The 24,957-nt window shown below is 41.2% G+C and overlaps 1 protein-coding gene across 3 annotated transcripts; it reads right to left on the bottom strand.

The window, feature by feature from the left end:
- Nucleotides 1–1,069: 1,069 nt before the first annotated feature.
- LOC145434056 (uncharacterized) lies at nt 1,070–21,139 on the bottom strand. 3 transcript variants are annotated; one of them, XM_080311338.1, is made up of 20 exons: nt 20,324–21,130; nt 16,898–16,985; nt 16,333–16,542; nt 16,041–16,170; nt 15,785–15,971; nt 15,499–15,710; nt 14,759–15,008; nt 13,554–13,716; nt 12,716–12,793; nt 12,071–12,233; nt 11,782–12,004; nt 9,347–9,505; nt 7,665–7,796; nt 7,413–7,593; nt 6,466–6,587; nt 6,289–6,402; nt 5,135–5,280; nt 4,957–5,075; nt 4,195–4,343; nt 1,070–2,395 (listed from the first exon to the last, which is right to left on the bottom strand). In XM_080311338.1, the coding sequence occupies exons 1-20, from the start codon at nt 20,333–20,335 to the stop codon at nt 2,252–2,254; spliced, it is 2,982 nt and encodes a 993-aa protein (XP_080167464.1). In that variant the 5' UTR covers nt 20,336–21,130; the 3' UTR covers nt 1,070–2,251. The 3 variants fall into 3 exon arrangements, with proteins under 3 accessions (XP_080167464.1, XP_080167465.1, XP_080167466.1); XM_080311339.1 differs by having other exon boundaries at nt 16,339–16,542; nt 20,324–21,129; XM_080311340.1 differs by lacking the exons at nt 1,070–2,395; nt 4,195–4,343 and adding an exon at nt 4,584–4,895 and having other exon boundaries at nt 20,324–21,139.
- Nucleotides 21,140–24,957: the final 3,818 nt, after the last annotated feature.

The raw sequence follows: 24,957 nt of genomic DNA, 5'->3' as shown, positions 1-24,957 counted from the left end.
TCGTTGATAACGGACTGCGTTGTGTTATGGCTGAGCGGTACAATGGCCATTAAAGGGGCATCAGAAGATGGGAGCAGTATAAGGATGGCGATGCGAGATCTAGTGAATTAACAACAGTTGTTTGCTACTCAGATGTATGGTAGCTTGATAAGTGTTGTTTTATATAAATAACTGTTGCAAAATTAACGACGACGTAGACGGTCAGGAAAACTCGACATGACTCGACTCTCCTGACATCTATCGTGATCCCATAGTTGCAGTGATTGTGATGTGCTACCATAGATTTCCCTATTGCTAACACATCGTTTTAATAATTTCTCTTGTATCTGCTTCTCAGACCAGAGATCGACGAGCAATTTAGTTTCTTCTGTGTGCCATAATATACCTCGTGACCACATCTTTTCTACTACAAAGGTATGCTAGCTATTCAACATTTATATGATGCTGTACGGCACAGAGGTAATAATGACATCAGCTTATTCCTTTCGCTCTTGTATATATCTCAACTAAATTTTGATGCAATGTACTGATGAGCAGGCATACTCGACAGCAAATACACGTCGTACAACACCGCTTTGGACCTTGCCCCATAAAACTGCAGATAATAATTCTATCAATATTCACCTTGAGAAACGCAACTAGTCCACAGACTACGATACAGTCATAATTTCCCGTGAAATGAACGCGCCTATTCTCAAAACACGAATATGATTGACGGGCAGCGCGGGGCCGCCTGCATTTTGATTCAAATTTATGGGAGCCGAAGTTTGAGAAATTATGACTTTCTGACCTGCCTCGCGATTCCGACTGCGCTCACATTGCTGGTATTTTAAGGATTGTTATTGGAAATCATGTTCTCAAAATTAGGTATGAACGCACCCTGTAAGGTGTAAGCAAATCGGCTGAGACCACAGTGTATAGCCAACTGGAATATTTGAATGCCGTGACATTCAATATTTATGAATTTGGCATTATTTTATCACGGTGTTAGCCTGCTTCATAACTGAGGTCTCCCATCCCTGAATCAGACGTCCTTTGACCAGTATAACGACGGCGATCAACACACGAATGGTTGTCAAAGTTTCTTGAGCTCATCAAGTATGGCTAGCAATATTAACATCAATCATCACTGAAATTTTACAGGCTGTAGCGGTCCTATAGTAGGAAAAGGATGAAATCACCGCCACGACCGGTCTTGCAAGTTGTTGAGGATGAGAATATTCAAGAAGCATACATGCGCATTGCGCAACACAAATTATTTCACTGGGCCCATCATTTCGAATCTGAATGAGCGGTATAGGTAGTATGCAGAGCAAAGAATGAGCGAACAAATAATATTAATTCCTAACGCAAATACGAAATAATAGTATGCGTAGAAAAACATGACACCATTGTGCAGTCTAACTGCAACGAAGCAGTTTATAAAGGATTGTCGAGACGTTATCAATCTTTTAAATATTACAAACGTCAATAATTAAATCATTTCATACAGAACAAGATGCATGACCGGTGCATGAAATCGCATTGCATATTATTACTACTGAGCAGCGCGTGCGCACGTATAAAGTATTCCAATTGAACATTCATGCACTCATGGTATGCATATGCGCAGATCGTGTGTATGTGTATCATGAGTCGGTGTATATGCCGCAAAAACATCAAGGACAAAAATAAACTACGTCCTTTCCTTTCCTTTCAATATTGCAATAGCGTGATATGTAATGCATTTTGCGTTAAGTTGATATATATTGTCCACGGATGCCAGCTTGGAATGTCTGGGTGTACAGTACTATGCACAGTACTATGTATACAGCACAACATCAACAAATATGCATAGTTTAGCATCTGTGTTGCGTGGATAGTTAAATACTCGTCGCATAGAATCGGGTATGGTTGCATGTTTACAGCTGGGACGTAAACTGCTTGGTCCCCACCAAATAACAGTGAAATATACGGGACGTTCTGAGCTAATTACATAATGAAACGGCGATGACAGCACTGTAACAGTGTAACGACACAATACAGCATCAGTTCGCAGCAAGTAGCCAAGTAGCCTACGTGCTTTCTGATTAAGCACATTTCCCTCTGCTTCCTGCTCCACGCTGGGTAAGGTTACGAAGAGCTATCGCGGTGAGCTGTCATTTTCGATGTCGTAGAGAAGAGTTTCGGATTCGACTCATTCGTAATCGCGAACGCATTTCCGCCGTACAAGATCGGTACCGTAGCTGTACATAGTGTACGTAGTTCACGTTCATTTGTCTCCGGTAGATTTGGTTCTCCAGTTAGAGAATCTGCTGTTCAGAGATTTCAAGCTGCTGGTGCTGCCGACCCTGGACCGGCCACTCGTACTTCGCAACTTCGCGACCTTGACTTGTCGCCGAAGAGCTCTTCTGACCTAAAATGGATGACTTGTTGAGATACCAAATGCATCACGAACCGTAGAGCGATATGATAGCCTGATAAGATTCGTGTCAATTGTTGTGCATGAGGTCACGGGTGGACAGAATAAACTTGTGTTCTTATGGGATTGCAACGTGGAATCGAAATTTCCTTAAATCCCAACAACAATTTTGCGCTTGTAGCGAGATAGCGCAATGGTGTAATCCACAGCTGCAACACCAATGGGTTGCAGGTAGCGTTGGGACCCCGGGAAATCCCGATCCTGGGATTTAAAGCAATCCCGATCCCGGGATTGGTCCCGATGAAATCCCGGGATTTGTGAACAGCATCTACCAAGGCTTATGTAGCGCCATATCTCTTATTTTGGTAATAAAGCAGTGTCACAAACTCGACTGATTGTCTAGAACAGTGGCCTCAAACACGCGGCCCGCCAGAACTGTTTTTACGGCGCACGTCGGCGTTTTGATTTTTCAAGCATTCGACAATATTAAACTCGAAAATTTCAGATTTCGGATTTGAGAACTTGAAATTTTATTCTGAAACCACTCCAAAAACCTGAATCGCTATCACACATCAAACGTCCACTAGCTGCTAAATTATGTTGCGACAGCTTTTATGATGACACGATGCATTTGTCGTCTCGCATGGTTTCTAACTGTCTATATACCTCCCTATATGTCGCCGAATTATGCCAAGCACAACAATATTTTTTTAAAATATTGAAAAATATGACTTTTTCGTGGCAACCGTGAATATTACAATAGTGTATTACATTTTCACAATGTTTATGGAATGCCAATCTGCAAGGTCCGACAAAAAAGGCTTACTGGGAAATACATATTATACCCCTATTTGATGCTGCTGCCCGCCGAGTCATCAAAAACTACGAAATTGGCCCGCGAGCAAATTGGAGTTTGGGACCCCTGATCTAAACGATGATACTCTTGATGCTCTTATGTTTTGCGTCAATTCAATATCACAAGGACTAAATGTTATTTGTGTAACTTGTATGAGTATTTTACAACTTTTCTAATCCCGGGGAATCCCGGGATTGAGGAGCGATAATCCCGGGAAATCCCGATCCCGGGATTTCAAATTTGATCCCGAAGTCCCAACCCTAGTTGCAGGTTCGAGTCCGACCGAGGTCGACTCCAGAATTCCTACCTATGTGTCGGAGGTTTATATTTAAATTGGCCAGATGGTGTAAATGACCATAGCAGTCGACAAACACCATGAACACCACAATCAACAATTGAGCGATTATCCGAAGAAACGACTTGGGTAGAGTCTTTCAATCAGACTCCCACCTTGGTCAATACTAGCTAGGACGAGTAAACACGAGACATGCAGCACACTGAATCAAAAGTAACAGATATCGCATAGACGACAAGGGATGAAAATGAAGTGGCATGTGTCGGTATATTTAGGCGTACACACTAAGTCGATATGTGACAGATCATGGTCCGGTAATTTAGAGAGCAGACTAGTATTCATTCGGTAGAGAATCTGTTGTACGGACCACAATACGCATACTATTTTACAACTTATTCGTTAGCGCATATGTGATGACTTTACTGTATTCGAATGAATTTGAATACACTTTTCAACTCAGCCAAACTCTAACTAAAAATCACAATTGTTAAACGGCATGACTGTTATCTAATATAGAACCGCACTTCTTTTTGAGGCTGTACCTATATTTTTAACAATAAGCTTGACATCTCCAGTAGCCATTCAAAAGCGTTGCGTGCATCTCTAATTACAAAAACTAACTGCAAAATGCCTAGCACCCACCTCTCCGTTCATCAAGCAATAAACGATGAATATGAACATCCCCTGCGTTGAGTTCAGGACGATGAAAAGCATTGTCAAAACGTAACTGCTCGAAGCCAACAATCCACAAATCCAAGGTATTCCCAGAATAGGCAGTAAAACCATCGCTCCTGAATAATATCACATTATTCTCATGATATGGTTATGGTCATTATTCATTTTTCGATCCACGGTACGCCCCTCAAGACCAAACATGATTTTCTTTATTCGCATTCTATATCTAGTTTCAGTCTCATCGGGTACGAATAAAGACCTGTAGTATTAATGTGCTATACACCGTTTGATAATTTTTTTTCTTACAACGGCGGAAATGTTGATATGTACTTCCAAGAATGAGTAAGGTTTGATGTTGGGATGATTTCAAGGCTTCTGCGGCGATAAGAAAGTATTTAAATTACGATTCTCGTTGATGAAATGATTGGTGACAAGAGGCGTATAGCTTCAGCATTGGAAAACATCGTCTCTCATCATACTCTATTAAACTATTCGATTCGAATCGTTACAATTAACGCTCGACTATGGGGTTCGATCACTCGAATCATTGTGACGACTGAAGACAACGTGCAGTATCCTATACACGGCCTTTCCGTTGTATTTCTCGGATGCCAAATCCGAACGCACCAAATATTTTCACACTATCTCTTGACACGAACGACGATCTCCTTTACATACGAGGCCATATACTGATGGCAATTTTAAAGTGATGCGCCAATACACGCGTACCTTTCAATGCGGTTCTGACTTCGCGGACGAAATTCTTGTTACTTGTGTCGTAGTCGTGTAGTGTAGATGGCTGTCGCTCGTAGGAAGGGTTGTGCATGTAATGCTGAGGTGACACCGACCTGTGATTGAAATTACAGGCTAATCTATGAAACGAAAAATATGACGAGATATACGCTACCTTTCCGGAGAATCGTCCAGGAGATCCCGGGTGGATTGCGATTTCGTACCCGTTCCGTTATTTGTAGGCGACGTGGCCCCGTAACTTGATTCCTTGTCGGTCGCGCGTTTGTCTTTCGGCGAAGGCGCGTGTGGGTCGGTTTTATCCTGGTAAGATAATAATTAGTATCAGTAATCGGAAAATAGGGGGAGTGGCGACACGGACGCTGGCTCACGCATTTTGGTTCGTGCTGGAATTGTTATGTGTTTCCGAAGTATGTTCGTGGTCCTCCAAATTTAGAACTCATGTTGCATAAATAGATGTGTAGCCAGGATGAAAATTTCGGAGAGGCGGTCGATTTGTTCGTGTGGATGGTGTAATTTTTGAAATAATGGTGCGAGAAATGTTGGAGAGGACAAAAGCGCCGTTTGCTTTACCCACAACTCTAGGCTATACCCCAGTGATTGCATGTTAATCGTTGCGAAATATGCATCTAAAACTAGCCGTCCATCGGGCCGAAATTCCAATATTAAGGTTTGAGCTCCAATTATTCTACTGTGACGCCGCAGCCGAGATTAAGCCACACGCCGCGATCGACATTTTTGAGTTTCAATGCCCCGTTACTCGCTATACTCTTATATACGCCGGTGAAATTGATTCGAGACACCTATTAAGTCGGTAGAGTTTTGGTCATTTTGTATGTCTCGAGTGTAATTTGTTATTGTTGATTATATTGCAAGCTCTTGCAACTTGCATATAAGCGACTATACTGTCGACTGAAAGGAATATCATTAACGGACTGCAGCAGAGCGATATGATATTACATGACCATTCTCACATCGTGGATTGCGCATATACCATCGACCCAAACACATATTGCATAACTCAGTGTTTGCTGTCAGCAGACTGGAAGTCAACTATAGGCTAGCGTGACTATTTGTATTTTGTCATATTTCGCAAATATTATAGATTTGGTAATGAGATTCGGCAATATTAGATTTGGTAATAAGATTGCCGAGTAGGGTACATCACGATTATACGCAAAGATGATTTTACGACCGCACCCGACCACGCACAGTAAATGGCAGTGTTTGAATAAAATGCCCACAAACACACATCAAGCAGTAATATACGTTCTGCTCAGCGTAAGTCGAATAACACCAATATAACCTCACCCGTCCTTTCTGATATTTTCCGGTGAATGATTTGGTACCGTGTCCGCCGGACGAAGACGCAGAGGAATACGGACGGTGTTTGCTTCTGTTTCTATGGGAAACCCTCATCAAGACCTGCGTACGATGCCGCGAGTTAATATAGCGAGACTTATGAAACTATATGGTTACACTCTTTACTTGAAAAACTTTCCCCAAGATGACGGAGTTGATCACGATTATCACCAACGCAGGCACTATGAACGAGTACGCCATTCCGGACGTCGTGCTTAGCCAGCATCTCTTATACTTGCTGTTAGCGCCTGCGATATAATGTATCAGGTGTCACTTGCGTAATAAGTGCGTCCTTCTGATAGGGATGTACTGATCATAGGTTTTCATGATCGGAGACAAGCCGGTTTGATAAAATTGAGATCGGATTCTGATCTACGGTCAAGTTAAAGATCCGAGTTCAAAGATATCCTGTTCACATTGAAGCTTCAACAAACAGCGAAAAAGTGTAATAAACAATTCCCTCAGTTGGCCTGATCAGTACAGTACATTCGAGTCACCGCAAAATATATCTCGAGTCAAGTCAAGTCATCCATATCGAATATTCCGATTTCGAGTCGATATGAAGTCACCAAATATCGTAAGCTTGTGCCATTTGACTGAATGTGCGATTGCAGATTAATATCTATATTGGTTAGACCTCGCCGCCCTATCGTGATTCCGTGCCATTTCGTAACTACTAAACCGACATGCTAATCTTGTAAGCCTCTCTCGACCGGCAGCCTCTCACACTTTCAGTGGTGTACCTTGGAGTCGACTTTTATCAAAATACGCCAACCTAGTCTGTGCTAACACCAACCGAAGGAGCTCGTGTACCATCTAAAATAGTACATCGAGCTTATGCGATCTCTTCGCCTCGATTATTCGAAATTTCATATGTTTTTTTTCCAATTCTCTACTATAGTTGCTGACGATTACACCTGATGAGTGTCAGCCAAAATATCCTGGTCTATTTCAATACGAATATATTATTCAATTACATATTGAAGTTCTGTACCTCTAACAAACTCTTATTCTTTATAGTAAAACAAACTCTTTATTGCCGGATATTGTTGGAGAGAAAACTCATTTCGAACCTGGTATCGGTGGATATAGCTGTTCGCCTTCCCCGCAAATAGGAGCGTGAACTGGATTCATTTCAAGATATGAGTCGGTAGGAATCCCGATCGCCGCTGATATGATAACAATCAATCCCGGTATAGTCCACCCGAGAACGTATATCAAACGCAGATACTGCACCGACGAGTGCACAAAGACCTGACGCAACAATTACGCGGTGAAAACTCCGAAAACGTTATATTGTTCGAAGCAATCGAAATTTCCGTTACCTGCACCACGTAAAGGTAGAGAAATATTCCTTCTATTAACATCCAGAAAAACGCCGCCAGCAAGAAGTAGTGCGTCACGACCGCCGAGATCAAGCAAGCTTGGTCGACTCCGATCACGAGTTCCGAAGCCAGCTGAAAATGGGAGATATCCGGTTTTAAGAATCGGGATGTGTAGTAGTTTCTCGCTTACACGCAGAGTATTGAAATAGCTCTGGGTTACAAAGAGATCTCAACTTCCTCAAGTGACACACATTCGTCACAGAGCGGAAACTGCATGGTTGGCCTGCTACAGCCTAGTATTGCGCGGTGAAAACGATTATTGCCTATAAACACACTTCCTACATACCGAAAGCCGGACCACGCGAAAAACTATAACCTTAGTCATGACCGGACAACAGACCAATTTCCCTCAAAGCGACGCATGAAATGAGGCGGAAAAAGTTGTCAGTGTTGCAACTCAAGTAAAATTAGAGGTTAATGCCGAAATTTTTACTGAATTACAAGTAGAAGTAGCGATTTCATTGATATGTCAATAGTACTTCGTGTGGAAGTAGAAAATGAGATTATGAGTAAGATCCAAGTATGTAGATTCGGACGTGGTTTCTCATACATTCAGCGGTCAATCGGAGGTGACCATTATTTCCGAACTTGCAAAATGTAGCATTCGCGATATAGTTGGACGCCACAAATAGGTGCAATCTTCAAATAACAACTTCGCCCGTTAAAATGATACCAACTCCTCCCAAAACAACTTCCAACTTTTCAACATCCAAAGTCTAAGTATAGTAAGCTCAAGTACAAGTTGAAGTATTGTACGTGTACAATGGGGCTGTTCGAAAAAAATCCAAATCTTGCTTCCTAGGCGATTAAATCGTCAGGTTGCTTAAAAAAACTATGCACACCGAATTCGAATCCATTCCTGCCGGTAATAGCGAAGCTAACGCAGTTTGCAAATTTTGAATTTATTATAAGATATTTTAAAAACTTTCCAAATTTTACTGGCTACCCTATGAAATCGTTAAGCTCTCTAATTAAACGATGCATAACAAGTTTAGCTAAATTCCAGTACGTAGAAGCGAAGTTATTCTAGCTTTTAGTTTATTATTTTTGGATTATCTACCGTCAATGCTATTTTTTCACCTCTAACAGTTCGAATTCAGTCAACATTGTTACGCATCGTTTATTTAGACAACTTAACAATGTCATGGGGCAGCCAGTAAAATTTTAGAAACCAAATTTTTATCATTTTATAATAATGTCCAGGATTCAAATTTGGTATAAGCATCGTTTCTTAGGCAACCAGACGATTTAATCGCCTAGCGAAGAAGATTTGGAAATAAAAGATTTTTTTGAACAGCCCTAATGTATAAGTATTGTATGTTGTACATTATACGACTGTGCATAGTCTTGTTACCGAGGCAACCAGTTGCCGCAGGTGACATCATCTCATCACAAGCTGCACGAGAGACAAAGCTCTGTCGCATCGCTTTTATTCCCCGCACGGCCAACTTAATCACGCTTTCCTGATGACACGCTGACGACATTCGCTGCAGAGTCTATGAACTCCGGAAGGTGATCTACTTGCGAATCCCACGTCAATCGCTCGCTCTACGCGCGCGGACGTTTGTGCATTATTGCAAGATTTTCCGCTAACGCAGCGATTAACGCCTCGGCAGTCGTACCTGTGTCATGTGTACGATCAGAAGGGCGAATGTCAGGCTGATGTGAGCTTTGACGCGGTCGTTGCGAAGAGACGGTTTCACGATGTTGAAAATGACGAGACATGCCGCCAGTGCCAGTACAGAGAGACCTGATCCCACATAGCTGGTGATCTTCTTCACCTGGGGACAATGTACTTCGTTAAGTGAATCCTTAAAGTCGCATTTTAAAGATAATTAGACCAAAACCCCCATGACCGTTCTCTTGTGTGATGATTGACGGGTCGTCGCGAATTACCTTAACGCCTACGAGATAATTGCACCAGTAAGTATCGCACTTCCTGCGTGGTGCTTATCAAGCGATGTAGTATTTCTCGTGATGGCGATTTGTCATAATTCGCAACACATCAATGCTTACACAATGTTACTTGCGCGTACAATACGATGTAAACAACAACCACAAACTGTATGTAGCAATATATATTGCGATGCCGTATTCTACATCCGTGCCCTTGCTAGGCTGCGTGAGCACACAGTCAATCATATTCACTATGGGGTTTCGTGTTTTCCTGGGCAAACTGACATGCGGACTTTGTTGATTTGCGCGGAGATTCTAGAACAGTGGTCGGGGGCCTTTTTCGTCTGAAGAGCCATGTTCGCCCGACATTTTCCATTTTATCTCCCAAAGAGCCATACATGTCATTCAATTGTTACGTCACAATTGAAAATCCATCACTTAATGGTAGCAATAAATCGAACTCGCTACATGGGATAGGTCGTGGGCGCCATTTTTCTCTGTAAGAACTCATAGGCTAATAATCATCCTGTGATAGCGCAATTCATCGTAAATAGCTCCGAATTTATAATAACCGATATTAATCTAAGATAACTGTAGGAATGATTCCGAAAATATATACTGATCGACTTCTCAATTTGGTGGTAACATTAACGCTGCACTACGCGCCTACTTTTAAACGGCAGTACTAGAAAGCTACTTATCAATTTGGACGTGGATAGCGAAGGGTTGTTTGTAATTTGGATTTGTAATTGGAATATTACTTCCAAGGCAGTTCATTTCTCGGCGTAGATCAGGAAGACAATGCGTATTTGAAAACTAGATTGTCATAAATAGGCGTCCCCGTGTCTGCTATTCTCTTGATCAGCCAACGAAATGTGCAATCCAGATTACGAATAGCGCGATGTCGGGTACATCGAATTCGCGAGGGATATTGTTCGCTGGCGCTACAGCAACTTAAATTTGAGGATTTTGTTAAGGGGTCCGAGCCCTTCACCCTGGATTCGCCACTGCCTTGACCTCTCAAATACATGTTTATGCTGCCACGAGGATAATTATTCTGCCCGTTAAGAAAATTTACTAACAAGTTGCTGCAATATCAATAAAATTGAGTACAAAATTAAAAATAGGCTTTTCGAGGTACAGAACTTCAATATTGCAGCAAACAATACGTTCATATTGTTAAATTTCTTCCACTGGAAGCTTTTCGACTGGCTCTCTTCAGCAGTGAACGCCAGTAAATGAGGTTAACCATATATTATTTATATATTTCGAACTTGGTTAACCTCATTTACTGGCGTTCACTGCTGAAGAGAGCCAGTCGAAAAGCTTCCAGTGGAAGAAATTTAACAATATGAACGTATTGTTTGCTGCAAAATTAAAAATATGTCAAAGAGCCATATCTTATACCCGAAAGAGCCATATATGGCTCGCGAGCCATAGGTTCCCGACCACTGTTCTAGAATCTAGTGTCAAGCCCGATAGAGGTTTCATTTGGATTGCCGACCTTTTGGTCGGGGAGATAATATCAGTTATCGTGAGCCTGTGAACATTCGGAGTCGAAGCGACGGTGTATAGGTAGAATGTGTCACAGCAAATTGCTGTCTTTATATAAGATTTTATGAAATTTATCAGAGCAGCTATGGTGGTTGGGTCGGCTCTGAAGCACTCAATATTATACATACTAACATCCAAAATCGTAATATTGTATTCTCCAGCGCGATGACCTCGCGTATCGTGTATAACTAATCACCTATATATATATATCGAGGTCGACTCCAGAATTGGAGGTTTATCTACACGCTACTCCTTGTCACCTCCTCCACGTAATCGGCGCTTTACAAAAGCCTAGAACGAAAGTATGCTGTGCTACAGGTCAGCGTACTAGGAACCATAATAAAGAATATCGGCCTGATGTAAAATCACCAATCTAGTCGAAAGACCACGAATACCACAACAATAAACAAGACGATTACAGTAAAGATTAGGATAAATTCGAAAAAAATGTTTGCATAAGTTCGGCTTGAACAAAAAGCAGTCAAATCACATCCCTACAAGCACCGGCTCTCTGACAATATTGTCAAAATAGTTCAGATAGTAGGGTAGTCAGTGGTTAATTGAGTTGATAAGCTTGCACACAGGACGGTACCAGAAGAACGCAAACCTGATATTGCGTGAGCGTCATATTGTACGTGAATTCAACCGGAGACATCAGAGCTCCAAAGTTGGTTGTATGATTGCAATTGCAGTTAACACCGCCGTCATCGACACTCTCCACAACACATCCATGTTTGCTCCAAGTCCCAGTATCCAAATCAAGGTACTCGCACGATAGACATACGGCCCTCGTGTAGGATTGCAGTTCGTCAGGTCTGTCGAAGCCCATCCTGTCATATTTACAAACGTTATCAAAGCGACATTAAGCGGAGGGAAATCACGGTTTCTATTTGTACCTATAAGCGACCGGAATCGAAACTTTGGAGCTTTGATTATGCGCGGAGAGAGATATTATTCCCCCTTTTCCCACGCATTGCTTAGTTTCGTTGGTCAAGCGGTTGGCGGCCATTCCTTTGTCTTGAATCAGTTCGGCCAATGACTCATAATGAATCGCGTACACTGCAGACAATATCAAAGAATTAGCAGCAATACACCAGGCGAATGCATCCTGCAATCTCGTGGCTATACGTATACGTAGGAAAAGTATGCGCGAAAGGTATGGCATGAAAGATATCATGTGTAAGGCGGCAAGTGATGACCAAAAATGTTGACATCACTTTGATTGCTTATAGTCATTAGTCATACTTCTGGGGCTAGGCCCTAGGGGAAAACCCATACTGCCTTGATTTTGTGCGTATGAAGTATGTTATTTTCATGACTATTGTAAATGTCCTTTAACGTTGATTTATCTTGACCCGTGGCGCAAAAAGCCTTTAGATGTGATAACTGTCATTTTATACACTGTTTAATGATGATGATAATAATAATAATGATGATAGTGTGCCGTCACTACACCATATGAACAATTGAACACATTCGAGTAAGCAAACGATGAAGTACGCAATATCGCGAAGTCAAGCATTTTATTATTTCATACTTACCATTCAATTCGCTCCCGTCTCCTTCCACGTCAAAATTTGTTTTTATGTTGCCGTCATCGAATTGAAAGTCGACATTTTCTGCAAATGTACGCACGGGAAATGACAGGTCAATTCAATGAAGTATGGTTGGCGATTTATAATGTATAGGACTGCTATGCGTATACGAGTGAGGCATGTGTAATATTCATCTCCCTAAGCTAGATTTTAGTCCGGATAGAACAGTCTATATTTTACGAACATATATATACTTGACTATATACTAAACTAAATGGCATAACATTGCTATGTTTCAAGCAGAAACAAAAAGGGTAGTTAAATCCAATACAAACTATAGCACAGTGTATGCAAGGGCTACTCAACTATTTTGGCAAAGTTTCAGTTACAAATGTTTAAAATTCGTTTAGGTCCTTATAACTGTCATGGAAAAATATACAGTCATACAAATGTAGTACGGTACAAGTACACACAAAATCCGGTAAACAGTATTAGAAAACGCATTAAGAGAAATGTAGTTATTGTTCTGTTAGTCGCAGCTATTTATATTTCTTGCAAGTTCTTTAAATCTTGGTTCTTAAGTGGTCATACAGGTCCTACATACGCGAAATCTATTCTTTCATGTTTGAAAACGCTGCATGACTCGCAGCTGTAAGTAGATCCATTTATGGTGAGAATAGTAGATTTAGTTTTTATTAAAATATGAAGCCAGCGACAGATAAGGTCCGGATTCAACACCGAAAAGTTCAGCATTCGTACCACGGCCTGCCAATTAAGTAGTACTGGTGTATTTTCAATGATGTCTCATTGCATAAGTTCTATCAATAGATACACAGTTACACACCCGTGGATTTGTGCAATTGTAATGTCATGGAGTCCTTAGCCAACCTTGTCACGGCAGTGTCGCTCCCGGGCGAATCAAAAAACAGACGGGACATGCTCCATACGTACTTGTCGTTGTTTTTCAGTATCCTGCTCAACCGAGCTAGCGTTTGGTTGTCCGGTACCTGTCCAAAAGGAATATCTTTGTATTCCACTGGTCGAACGAATGCACGATGAGTCACCAGAGGTGGTCAAAGTACTGCAGCGTTCCTTCACTCATGTAGATGTAAAAGCAACGCCGTAATTTCCAGTCAATTGCAAGTAGAACTAGCGATTTCCAAAGCATATCAAAACTACTTCAAGTGGAAGTAGAAATTGGAAGGTTCGAAGAGTACTCAAGTAAGCAGTTTCAAAAAAGAGATTTGGTGAAGGGATCACATACTTTTAGCAGTTAATCGGAGGTGGCTACTTTCGAAATTGCAGATTGCATATTCAAGACTAGAACAAAATCTCTAAATATACTCCAAATAGATGCAATCTTCGAATATATATTGAGTGACCGTGATACGGGGACTGTTTCACGCGATTTTTATGATAATTCCACCCAAGAAAGTTATATACTATCTAGTCGCAAACAACTTCCTCATTTGAAAATCCGAACTGTGAAAAGTTAGTACACTCTAAATATTTTTCCGTTGATGGTAACAACGCCAAAGAGAAAGCGTTTCGTGTAAAAACTAAACACCTTAAAAGGTGTTTGGTGTTGTCAAATGCTGTGTTGTCTCATATAGGCGTTTTCTGCGATATCACGTTAATATAGGTGTTTTCTACGATATCACGCATGGACTAAAAAAATCAACACTCTAAAAACTGTGCCCACCTTTGAAGGTGGATAAAAAAATCACACTAAAACGTGGAACCCTATTTTCACCCTTATAAGCTGGAAACTTATCATATTCCACATGCATTCCCACCCAGAGACCAGCCATTGTTGTCCAGATAACTTACTGTATTCCGTTACGGCAGTATGCATGCAGATTGCGGAGCCCCCTACCAGCATTCAATTCTATAGTTTTGCCTTAAATACTGTACAAGCATAAGTGGAAGTATAGTCTAAAAATATAACCGTTTTATTAAATAAACCGAGTAGGCACTATAGGCAGACGCCGACAAAGTAGAAGTACTCTGTCACTGACAACCTCTGTACGTTTCGCACATTGCATATACCTGAGACCAAATGTGTTTTGAAGAGCTTCCGATCGTGTTGTCCATAATGGACATGTATATCTCCAAACTGGAAACTGCTATTTCCACGTTTCTGGGTTGGATGGTGATTTGGTTACGCGATGCGTAGTGAATCAATTCAGTGACGTCTTCCAATATCTCCAACGGGATTTCAGCGTCGTCCAGGTTGTCGAAATTCGGTTTGACACTATCCATTTTGACCACGTTTTCAATGCCGTAGACAGAATCCAGACTGTTTCAGTTGATAGATAAAGTGAATAGTTAGTTTTCCGAATGCCGTCATTAAGGACATACGCATGAAGTCTGGCGGATGCTGACTGAAGTCATCCTGAACCTAAAAACCCACTTTCCATTAACATTAGGGGGACTGCCAGTCTGCCACAGTACAAATTAAAATGTTTATACCATCGCAAGTAAACAGGTAGATATGAGATTGATTGGTCGACGCGCAAACCACATCGTGGCGTGCTACATAAACAGAATCACCGCAAAGCACTTCTCATTAGGATCATGCGAAACGTTTCAGTTATTTTCAGCTGAGAGGCACATGCCTGGCAGAATGAGCTCCCTGGTCTGCTAGTGGCGGGCACCGCACTAGACATTATGTGCCGCCAATAACCTCCAATATACTGTGATATATTCTAACGTTTATGAGTAGTTGGCGTATTTGAAGTTCCAGCAGAAACTGTATTTTGTTTATAAATAGTATGATTAACAATTACCTAAAGCCAGTGTCACATATTGTGCGAGTCACTGGTGTTATGATTGCGTCGCAGTCGGCCAGATTTTTCACGCCGGAACATAGCGAACGAGTCAGATATCGTAGACGTCTTTTTGATGATATCGCTGCCAAAAGGCCGCCGCCCAATTCCTCTCGGTATCTGGTTATAGGTACATCCCATGCGATGCGTTCGTTGTAGAATGTAGCTGCAAGCTGAGAGATATACCATTGATACAAACCTACTCGGACGCTCAGTGAACTAATCGTTGATGTGAAATCATGCTTACCCTGGACATGTGTATCATGTCACTATAGACAAGAGTGACGTTGCAACGGCTCGGAAAATCTGTTGATTGAACCAACGCCATCCATGCGCCGGGAGCAAACTGGTAGCACTCCGTCGTGGACGCATTGAATATAGTTCTTAAGAGTTTGGTCGTGTTGCGGCGGCCTATCGCGCAATCCATGTTCGACCTAGATTTGCGAAATCGACACCGAGGTTATGGCATCGACGAAACCATAGCGATGTAGCAACAAACTCACCGGGAGCTCTGCAACTGTTCGCGTAGATCTCCGCAATCGACAGCACCGTGCATTTTATTGATTGGCTTTCTCAAATCCACTTCGATTACGTCAATTAATGTCTGCTTATCATTCCCGGTCAATCGCGAATCTATGATGAAAAGTTGGGATTTGGCAAAATCACGAAGCATGGAGTCTAAATTATATGTCATATTGCCGTATGTCATGAATTCTGGGCGAAATGAATTGTCATTTCGAAAATCGGAATCACAACAGGATGTCGAAATATGAACCACGCTCGTATCTGTCATACGTTCACCTTCGGATAAAACTGTCGACTTGAGATCCTCCAGGATCCATATCTTCTGGAATTCACAGATCGACATGTCTTGGGATGGAGAAGCATATAGCTTGTCCAAGAAGCGAGCTCGCGCCGCGTCTTCACTTCCGAATAACTTGGTAACGAGATCTTCATGCTGACTGATGTCCCACTTGCTATGGTCTGCATCTAAGGCGAAGTAGTCTGTACACGATATAAAACAATAGGGGAGTTTGAATGCATAATTCATATAATGGTATAAATGTGTATATTTCTGCAATTGACAACTTTAAAAGTCTAATGACTATATGATGAGATGGATCAGATATTCAGATATTGCAGATATTCCAGATTCAAATATTGCTTGGCCTAATAGCATCCAAGCATCTTATTAGACTACAGTGACGTCACGAAAACAACGCATTAGCACTACCATCTGATTTTCCGACGTTGCAGTTACCACTAATGCGGTAAAGTCGACACATATTTGCAATGACACGTACATCGAATGTCATAAGCAAAGTACGAGTTCTCACTCACACACAGACACACAGCTTACCATAGTTGTCATAATCAAACGTGCTCGAGTCATCACCAAGTGGATCTGCTGCGTCGATAGAGGCCACTGACATTAGCAGGCATAAAACCTGAATACAAGATAACAAGATACCACTCGTTAGTTACTGCATGCTATCAGATGCGTAACGATTTTATGAATCCAGAAGCATCCAGAGGTGGTAAAAGTAGTCAAGAAAGCTATCCAAGTAGAAGTTGAAGTAGCGACGAAACAATCTATTCAAGTACGAGTAGAAGTACTTCTTACATAGGCAACCTAAAAGTACTTGAAGTAGAAGTAGAATTGCCTGACTTCGAATGTACTCAAGTAAGTAAGTAGTTGTGTAAACGATCGTAATTCGTTCGCATGGACGGTCAAAAGCTGCAAATGGAGCTATGCGGAAGGTGTAGAGAGCTTGATTCATATTGATGCATCCCAGGAAGTGTCAATTTTTGATAGAATAAGCAGTCGTCCACATCATGGGGTGTAAATGATAGTATTGATATGGGAATGCGATACTAATCCTTTGTTTACTCGAACACCCCGTTTTAGAGAATATCATGGCATGGCGCCCTCCCCCATTAAAGGCCCCTAGTTCAATCGAAGAGCATTACGGAGAAGTTGTGTCGGATACGGCTTTAATACTTTGCGCGATTAGTATACGTTAATTAAAAATATGACAGATCGTAAAAATGCCATATAGTGTACAGCTATATGTTCGGAACGTATAAGGCATTACTACAATTGTTTTTATACTTCCACATGTATGTCCTCCAGACAAAAGAACTGAAACTATAATTAGAACCCAACGTACAATACTCGTAATTGAAAGAAAAATACAAATACTACTTCTAAAAAGCGGAAAAAACATTTAATGTCTTCTGTCGAGAAAGTTTCAACGGTGGTCTGCTAAAACAGGTCTAACGTTAAAAAAAAGTAAGTCCACTTTTCCAGATTAGGACACGTCATGGGCTGCTAGATATAATAGGTAATTACTAGATTGTGAAACGGTAGTTTCAAACGTTATGGGCGCCATACTTACTGTGATGAACTATTTGATATGGGAGACAATGCGGTGTGAACGGAACCACGCAGCCCAATATCTAAATTATATTCAGCGATACCTTCGTTAAAACATAGTTGTCACTCTATATCTACTGTGCGAGAAGCGCCACGAAAATTCTGGGTATTTCATGACTTTCATGAAAATTAAATGTTGGTACTACGTGAAAACAGCCCCGAAATGCCTTAGGCTATCTTTCTTATTGGAGGATTAAACTACTTTTACTTGACAAACTGAAAATAGCGAAAAGTAAGTAAGTAGTTCACAAAATATTACGAAGTAGAAGTAGCGAAAAAAAGATATACTTGAGTAAGTACCAGAAGTAGAAGAAAACTACTTGGGTACTTCGAAAAAGTAGAAGTACTTTATTACTGACCACTTCTGGAAGCACCCAATGTTTTCATAGCACTATATGATGTTGTATTGGTTTCAGTGTCCCATTTCTGTATATTTGATACTTTATGCTTACGTGGATTCCTGAGTAGATTATCGAATTTGGGTAAGGAAACGCAACAATAACGGCCTACTCCAAAAACAAAATGAGTGATGCTAGGTATAAATCGAAAGACCGGTTTGGTCCCACATGCAGGCAGGTTGGTATATATTTATATTTATATGGCAATTTAAGTTCAACTCGAAATCCATCCAGTTAATTGTAAAAACACTCCATAGAGACGGCATGCAGTAATGCAGCTCGCGATAGGTAGTACCGATAGCTACTAAAATAACATCATATTTGCCAAACCAAGATTGATGGATTGATGTCAATCAATCATTTCGATACAAAACGCATTTAACGTTTTAACCGTAACCTCCAATATCACTGCATTTCACAACTGGTAAATGTGGTTCAAGATATATTTATATTTTGAATTAACCGACTGTACTATCGGGTTATAAGCCATTCTAATAGTCAAGTTTCCGCACTATCTAGCTATGGTCAGCTGCATTTCTTGCTTCAAAATTTCAAGGTCACGATATGTTAGAGCTGGCAACTTCAAATTATACTCAATTAGCATTGGACGCCAACAAACGCGCTGGAATTGAATCGAATAATCTTAATGAAAAAATCGAACACGTGCAATACCGAGATCTCAAACAGTCGAATATGACACACGTTATTGTAGTTGTAGTCCGTGAGTACCGAATATGCCACTGCTTCAAGTCTATAACGAAACTGGCTCGCGCAAGGCAGTTTGACAGTTCCATTAATGGGCGCTATTAATCGATACCGCTTTGGGCAGTAAAAAAAGTGGATCCAAACCAATAATGAGCTATTTACTTTGATTCCATTTGAATCAGAGAGAATCAGTAATAATTCACATTAATTTCTAATCAGTTATTGTGATTGGTATTAGGCTACTCATTTCAATAAATGTAAGGTGAGTAGCGTTTGCGCAAAAACCATTTCATTACATTGCAATTTAGAGTTAAACTTGAGCAACTCATGTCTGAATACCCTACATCAGGGGTCACCAACGACGTGGCCATGGTCGCCAGGGTGCCCGTCATGGCCAATTGAGTCGCCCGCAGTCGCCGAAGCAAATATTGAAATGAGAGCTTTACAGGTGAGAGCGGAGAAGGGTTCACTATGGGGCGTTGATCGTCTTCGTCCTCCTCGTGGAGGCTTAGCGGGAATCTAGTTACTATTGCCGAGTCTCGACTATTGGCGCTTCAGAGCGCAGTGCGATAACAACCCAACTGAACTTGGAGACGCTGGTATGAGTCCTGGAGAGAGGTCTCTGTTCTTCGGAAAGAGCGGGGACCCAGCCCAGTTCTCTGAATGCCTAAGTAAAGAAGTCCAACATAGCACGGATAAACGGCGTTAGTAACTGGAAGCCCCTCGCATTGATCAGTACCCAAGACGTGGCTCTTTGGTGGCGAGATAGCGTATACTGGTATAATCCACAGCTGCACCACCAATGGGTTGCGGGATCGAGTCCGACCGAGGTCGACTCCAGAATTCCTACCTCCTGTTGGAGGTTTATCTAGGCTCCTCCTCGCCATCTCATCCATCTAAGCGGCGTCTTATAAAATCCTAGAAGCGGGCCGTGCTACAAGTCGGAATATAATGAAGAAAATTGGCCTGGTGTAAATTACCATAGTAGTCGACAATCACCATGGATAACACGGACAACAAATAGATCTTGGTTTCAAAAAGGTTGGTGGTACCTGCACTGCATTGCAAGTTCATTTTCGCCTACACAAGTCCATTAATATTTACCAATTCGAATGAAAGTTTCAACCCGCACATAGTCACATGTAACGGAAACACCGATCGAACACACACTTTATACTGCACTTTTGAAAAAGCGTATGCGGTGCTGTAAAAATAAGACAATTTGAGTATAGGAGTAGCTACTAACCTTTATGTTCATCCTTTTTAGCCTTCCTTGCAGTATGGGTAACAGTGTTGGCGTCACTTACTATTGCTTCGCAGGTATATCGCACCTGTATTTATAGCTTCAGATTGTATTCTTATGTAAGTACCACTCTGGTAGGAAAGATGGAATCTCACTTCCAAGTAATATAGGGGTGCTAATCAATGCAGTTGCATGTACAGAACCTGCTCAACATTTATGAACTAAACTCAGTCTAGATCCTTCAAAATAACACCGCTTATAACTTGCAATACATTGTTGCAATTTCAAGCGATATTTAGTCACTCTTATGACTCCGCCCGACTACACTGATTATGCCTGTGCGTAAGACGCTATTCCGCTTGAATTTGTGCTACCGTGCTGAATCCGCACTTACCAGCCGACGTCATTCGCAGGCTCACGAATTCTATCAATTCTGAACTAAGCGCCGCATATGCCTAAACGTTGCACCACAAAAGACTTGGCCAAACAGGATATCAACAGCCTTCTTATAACTCTGGTGCACTCGTATCGCATCTCATACCTCTACTATATCGGTATCACTGATCATCGGTATGATGCATTTACGTTCGCAATTGAAGTCTTTTGTCAAACACAACTATTACTAGCACTTCTTACACCTGGTAAAACTTTAGTTGCGTTCCCATCCGATCTTACAAGCAAATATTGTCGTTATAACTTTCATAAAAGAAACATGCGGACTTCAACGGAATATATGCCACGGCTATACACGGATATCGAAGAAAGCTTAGCGACATGATAACTGACAACCACCAATTTACCATCAACCTGATTGAGATTACGTCTCCTGCCGGGATGAGGACACAATGCTTGGAATAACCCCGTGACAGCTGTTATTTAGCAACATTGAACATCGTAGAGCGGCGTTTAGTGACGCAATACCTCAGCATCACACACAGCGAAACGCTTCTTAATACACTCTGACGCAAAAGTGACTTCCTGGGCGTGATACGACCGCAGCGACAAGTTTTAAATCCCATGAAAAATCCATCACTGAGCAGTCGACGGAAACGCGAAGCGCAGCACTTTGCATGTCGCTTGTTTGATGAATGAAATTCTACATTTGAGCGCTATACAGAACCTAACCGAATTTTCCACTTCCATATAAGGGTGTCATTAGAACTTAGGGATAAAATAGAACGGACGCAATCTTGTTTGTCATATATGATTCGAAACAACGAGTAAGGAATTTTGTACTGGTCGTATCGATTCGAGTATAGAGTCTACTTGAACTAAAATATCGAAACCTTTTAGCGAAGGAATATATGGGTATTGAATAAAACACAATGCCCATTCCTTACCTTGCCCTATCATACCTTATGAAAAGTATCGCAGAATAGGCCATATTTCCAGTAAAATGCCGTTTCAAGAACGCATATATAAAAGTACAGCAAACCGATCCAGAAGAGACGCGCTGTATACGGTAGCACAGGGCTGGCCAACCTTTTCAGCCAACGGGCCACATTCGATTGACGAAGTATCGCGCGGGCCAATAGCCGCGCGAGGCGCGAAAAGTTTTTAAGTTCATAGGTCAATAATATTGTCATTTGACTATATTGCGGGCCTGTTGTACATCGCTGGGCTAATTTTGCGAGGACAGGGCTATTCGGCGCATTGACATATCGATATCGAAAGATGCGACCAACATGCGTCAATCATTTCGTGCCTAGGTTTCATAGCCAACGGTCTTACTGCGAGCGAAAACGCAATGTCGCATATGTTGAACGATATTTTGTCTCGTAATCGCGAATATAGTTAGACTCAATCTGATACGTGTTCTTCCATTTTCACAAAAGGGCAACAATATTAAAAACAAGAAATCGAGTGACAACATGTTGCGCCAAGCTTATAGAAAATTTTTACCTTTGATAAATCTACCGCAAATTATTCTGCTTTATTGTAGTGTACGAAGATATACCAATATGTGAATGGCTGATGGATCTGTCAATGCGTCGGAACTGATATTTTAGTCATCACATCAAGTGTTGCGGCCAGAATAATCAAATTTTTGGTTGGCCTTGCAAGTTCACAATCTGTGCAATCCATTTTTGATGATATTAAAAATTTTGGAAATGACCTTGCGGGCATCTCAAAACCTTCGCGGGCCACGGGTTGGCCGGCCCTGCGGTAGCACCTGCGACATTCGGCAAGAGCAATAATGGCTGCATATAGGAAGTGATATATGAAAATCGCGATAGTCAAATTAACACAGTTAAAACATCAAAGTTAATTACCACCCATATGATATATTTGAATATGTGATATCATAGCGCCATGTCTTTCATACACAGCCGCTAAACAGCAGAACGAACAGGTGTATGATCTCAAAGACTAGGCCTACTCCAAGTCGTTTCACCACCTTCCTATCTTTCGTTGTATCGCAGTCTTGTGATGTTTTGAAATGATGAATTTTATGAATAACCTTGAACTAGAACCTTATTTATTTTTACCGACCGAAAGGTTAGCACTGCACTCTAAAAATGATGAGATTTCAAATTGAAGGGCAAAACGAAAAAAAAAATTGGCCGCAGCCATTTTCTTTAGAACGTCGCCGTAATGGAACTGCAATTTATCGAAATTTCCACAGGGGTTTCACGCTCCAGCAGTCACGCAGAGATCGAACATTATATAGTTGTCGGCCGATGTTATGAAGGAAATATGTCGTACACGCTATGGTGGTTTAGACACCGCGTTCAACGGAAGTTGTCCAGTCAGGAGATTTATGTCAAAATTGGGCCTAGTGTATTATATTTCTTTAGGACAGAAATAGATCATGTCCTATTCTTATGTGTAAAACATTGTTTATGCATAAAACATTGTTAGACATGATCTATTTCTGTCCTAAACCCACCACCCGATTGTTACCCCAGGATGCTGCGACACCCCGGCCAAGAACTTCTTGTTAGAAAAGCGTCCGAGTGTTACCCTATTTTGGGATCCGAAAAAGAGGTACTTTTCACAAGTTACAAAAGTTATAATAGCTTAAGAGAAACGGATGAATTGAGCATTTTACGGAAAATATTATTGGTTGACTAAAAGAAGGTCATTTTCCAACTCGACTCCCGGAACAACCGCTCCAACGTATTATTGGCTGGGGTTAACCTTTTTTTCAGTCAACCTTGCCGTGACCGCCGTCGAAATCCAGATTTGGCGTCATTCATGGAATTTTCGAGTTGTCCGTGTACAATATCCTGACTCTCAAACCTATAAAAGAGGGCAAATTGTCGAAAAGGATATGTGGGCGCCATCGGAGGCAGACTTGTACAAGCTACTACTTTAGTTAGTTGGCGGTCAACTAACTAACGGTTTTTTGCGTAGTTCAAGTTCTAGTTCTAGTTGCACATTTGAAAGTATTGTTAGTTGCCCAACAACTGAAAAGCGCGTGTTGTCTTCTTGCATGAATCTATAGATACCGGTGTTTTGTTGAATGATGTTGGTGCAGCCATTGCTAGGTCAGAGACAGAGTACGGTGGTTCACATTTAATGACTTGATAACTCCTAGCCCAGAGGTGGGCAGTTATTTTTCTAGGAAGCAGGAAATAAATTGGCGGGCCAAGTAAATTCTGCGGAGTATTAATTTCTAGTCATTTCTATCAATTGAAAGCATGAGCCATATTTACCCTATATTTTCAATCGCCAATGTAAATTCACTGTGGCGTCACAATTGAAGATTGGTGACGTCATGACTCGAAAAAAAACCAATAAAAACATGTTTTAAACAAGGGCCATGGTTGTTTTAAATTGATTTTGTTTTAAATCCAAGCCTAGCTGTGATCGTAATAGAATCGAAGTTGCCGGTTTAATATTTATCTTGAAATACCACCTTTCCACGGAAAGATCGCTACAATAAGTTTAAAATCACTGGTTTATTTTTTTGATTTCATAAATACTTTGGGAAATATGTACTAAAACTTAGAAACTGTATGTGGTGTCATCGATATTTTTGGGTTTGAGGCCCTAATTGGTTTCATATACCTGCATATAGGTTCAGATAACTCCTGTATCCTGAAGGTTGCCGACCCCTGTTCTGGCCTGTTTCAGGGCTAACCACATAGCGGTGAGAGAGGCAGCTACCTACATTATTCACATGCGGAATAATGCGATGTTTTAACCAAAATTGTCAAGAATCTATAGCATTTCGAATAATTACATGGGTTTATCCTATTTCCGTCTTGATGTCGCCGTCAAACAGAGAGTGGTCGGAGGTAGAAATAAGACATTTTTATCAAAGATGTCATGATTAGTGTAAAATCTGCTATTTTATAAAATATTCAGAGTGATGAACCTTACAGGGTTCGTTTGCAAACACCACCTTCCGAAATATCGATGTTCGCTTGCCGAGCACCAAATCGAACAAAACGTGCGCAATATCCCCCAGTCAGATATTTTGTGTCGGGGGGATTCCCCCTTTGGGTAATTTTGAAATTTTTAGGGGGAAATCTGGCTTTAGAGTTGTGTCGGAAGATACACTGGGTTCACAAGATTTTCAGATTTTTATGGTATAACTGTTAAGTATGAAACTAATTCTTTACTATTATTTGTTTCTTTGGACATATTTTTAGCTAGATGTATGTTTAAATGCTTTCCGTAGAAATTCC

The sequence above is a fragment of the Botryllus schlosseri genome, chromosome 2, assembly GCF_051294905.1.
Source record: "Botryllus schlosseri isolate E-star chromosome 2, Bs_hap1, whole genome shotgun sequence".
Lineage (NCBI taxonomy): Eukaryota > Metazoa > Chordata > Ascidiacea > Stolidobranchia > Styelidae > Botryllus > Botryllus schlosseri.
The sequence above is the reverse complement of the archived record's forward strand: the minus strand, read 5'-3'. Positions and strand labels throughout refer to the sequence as shown.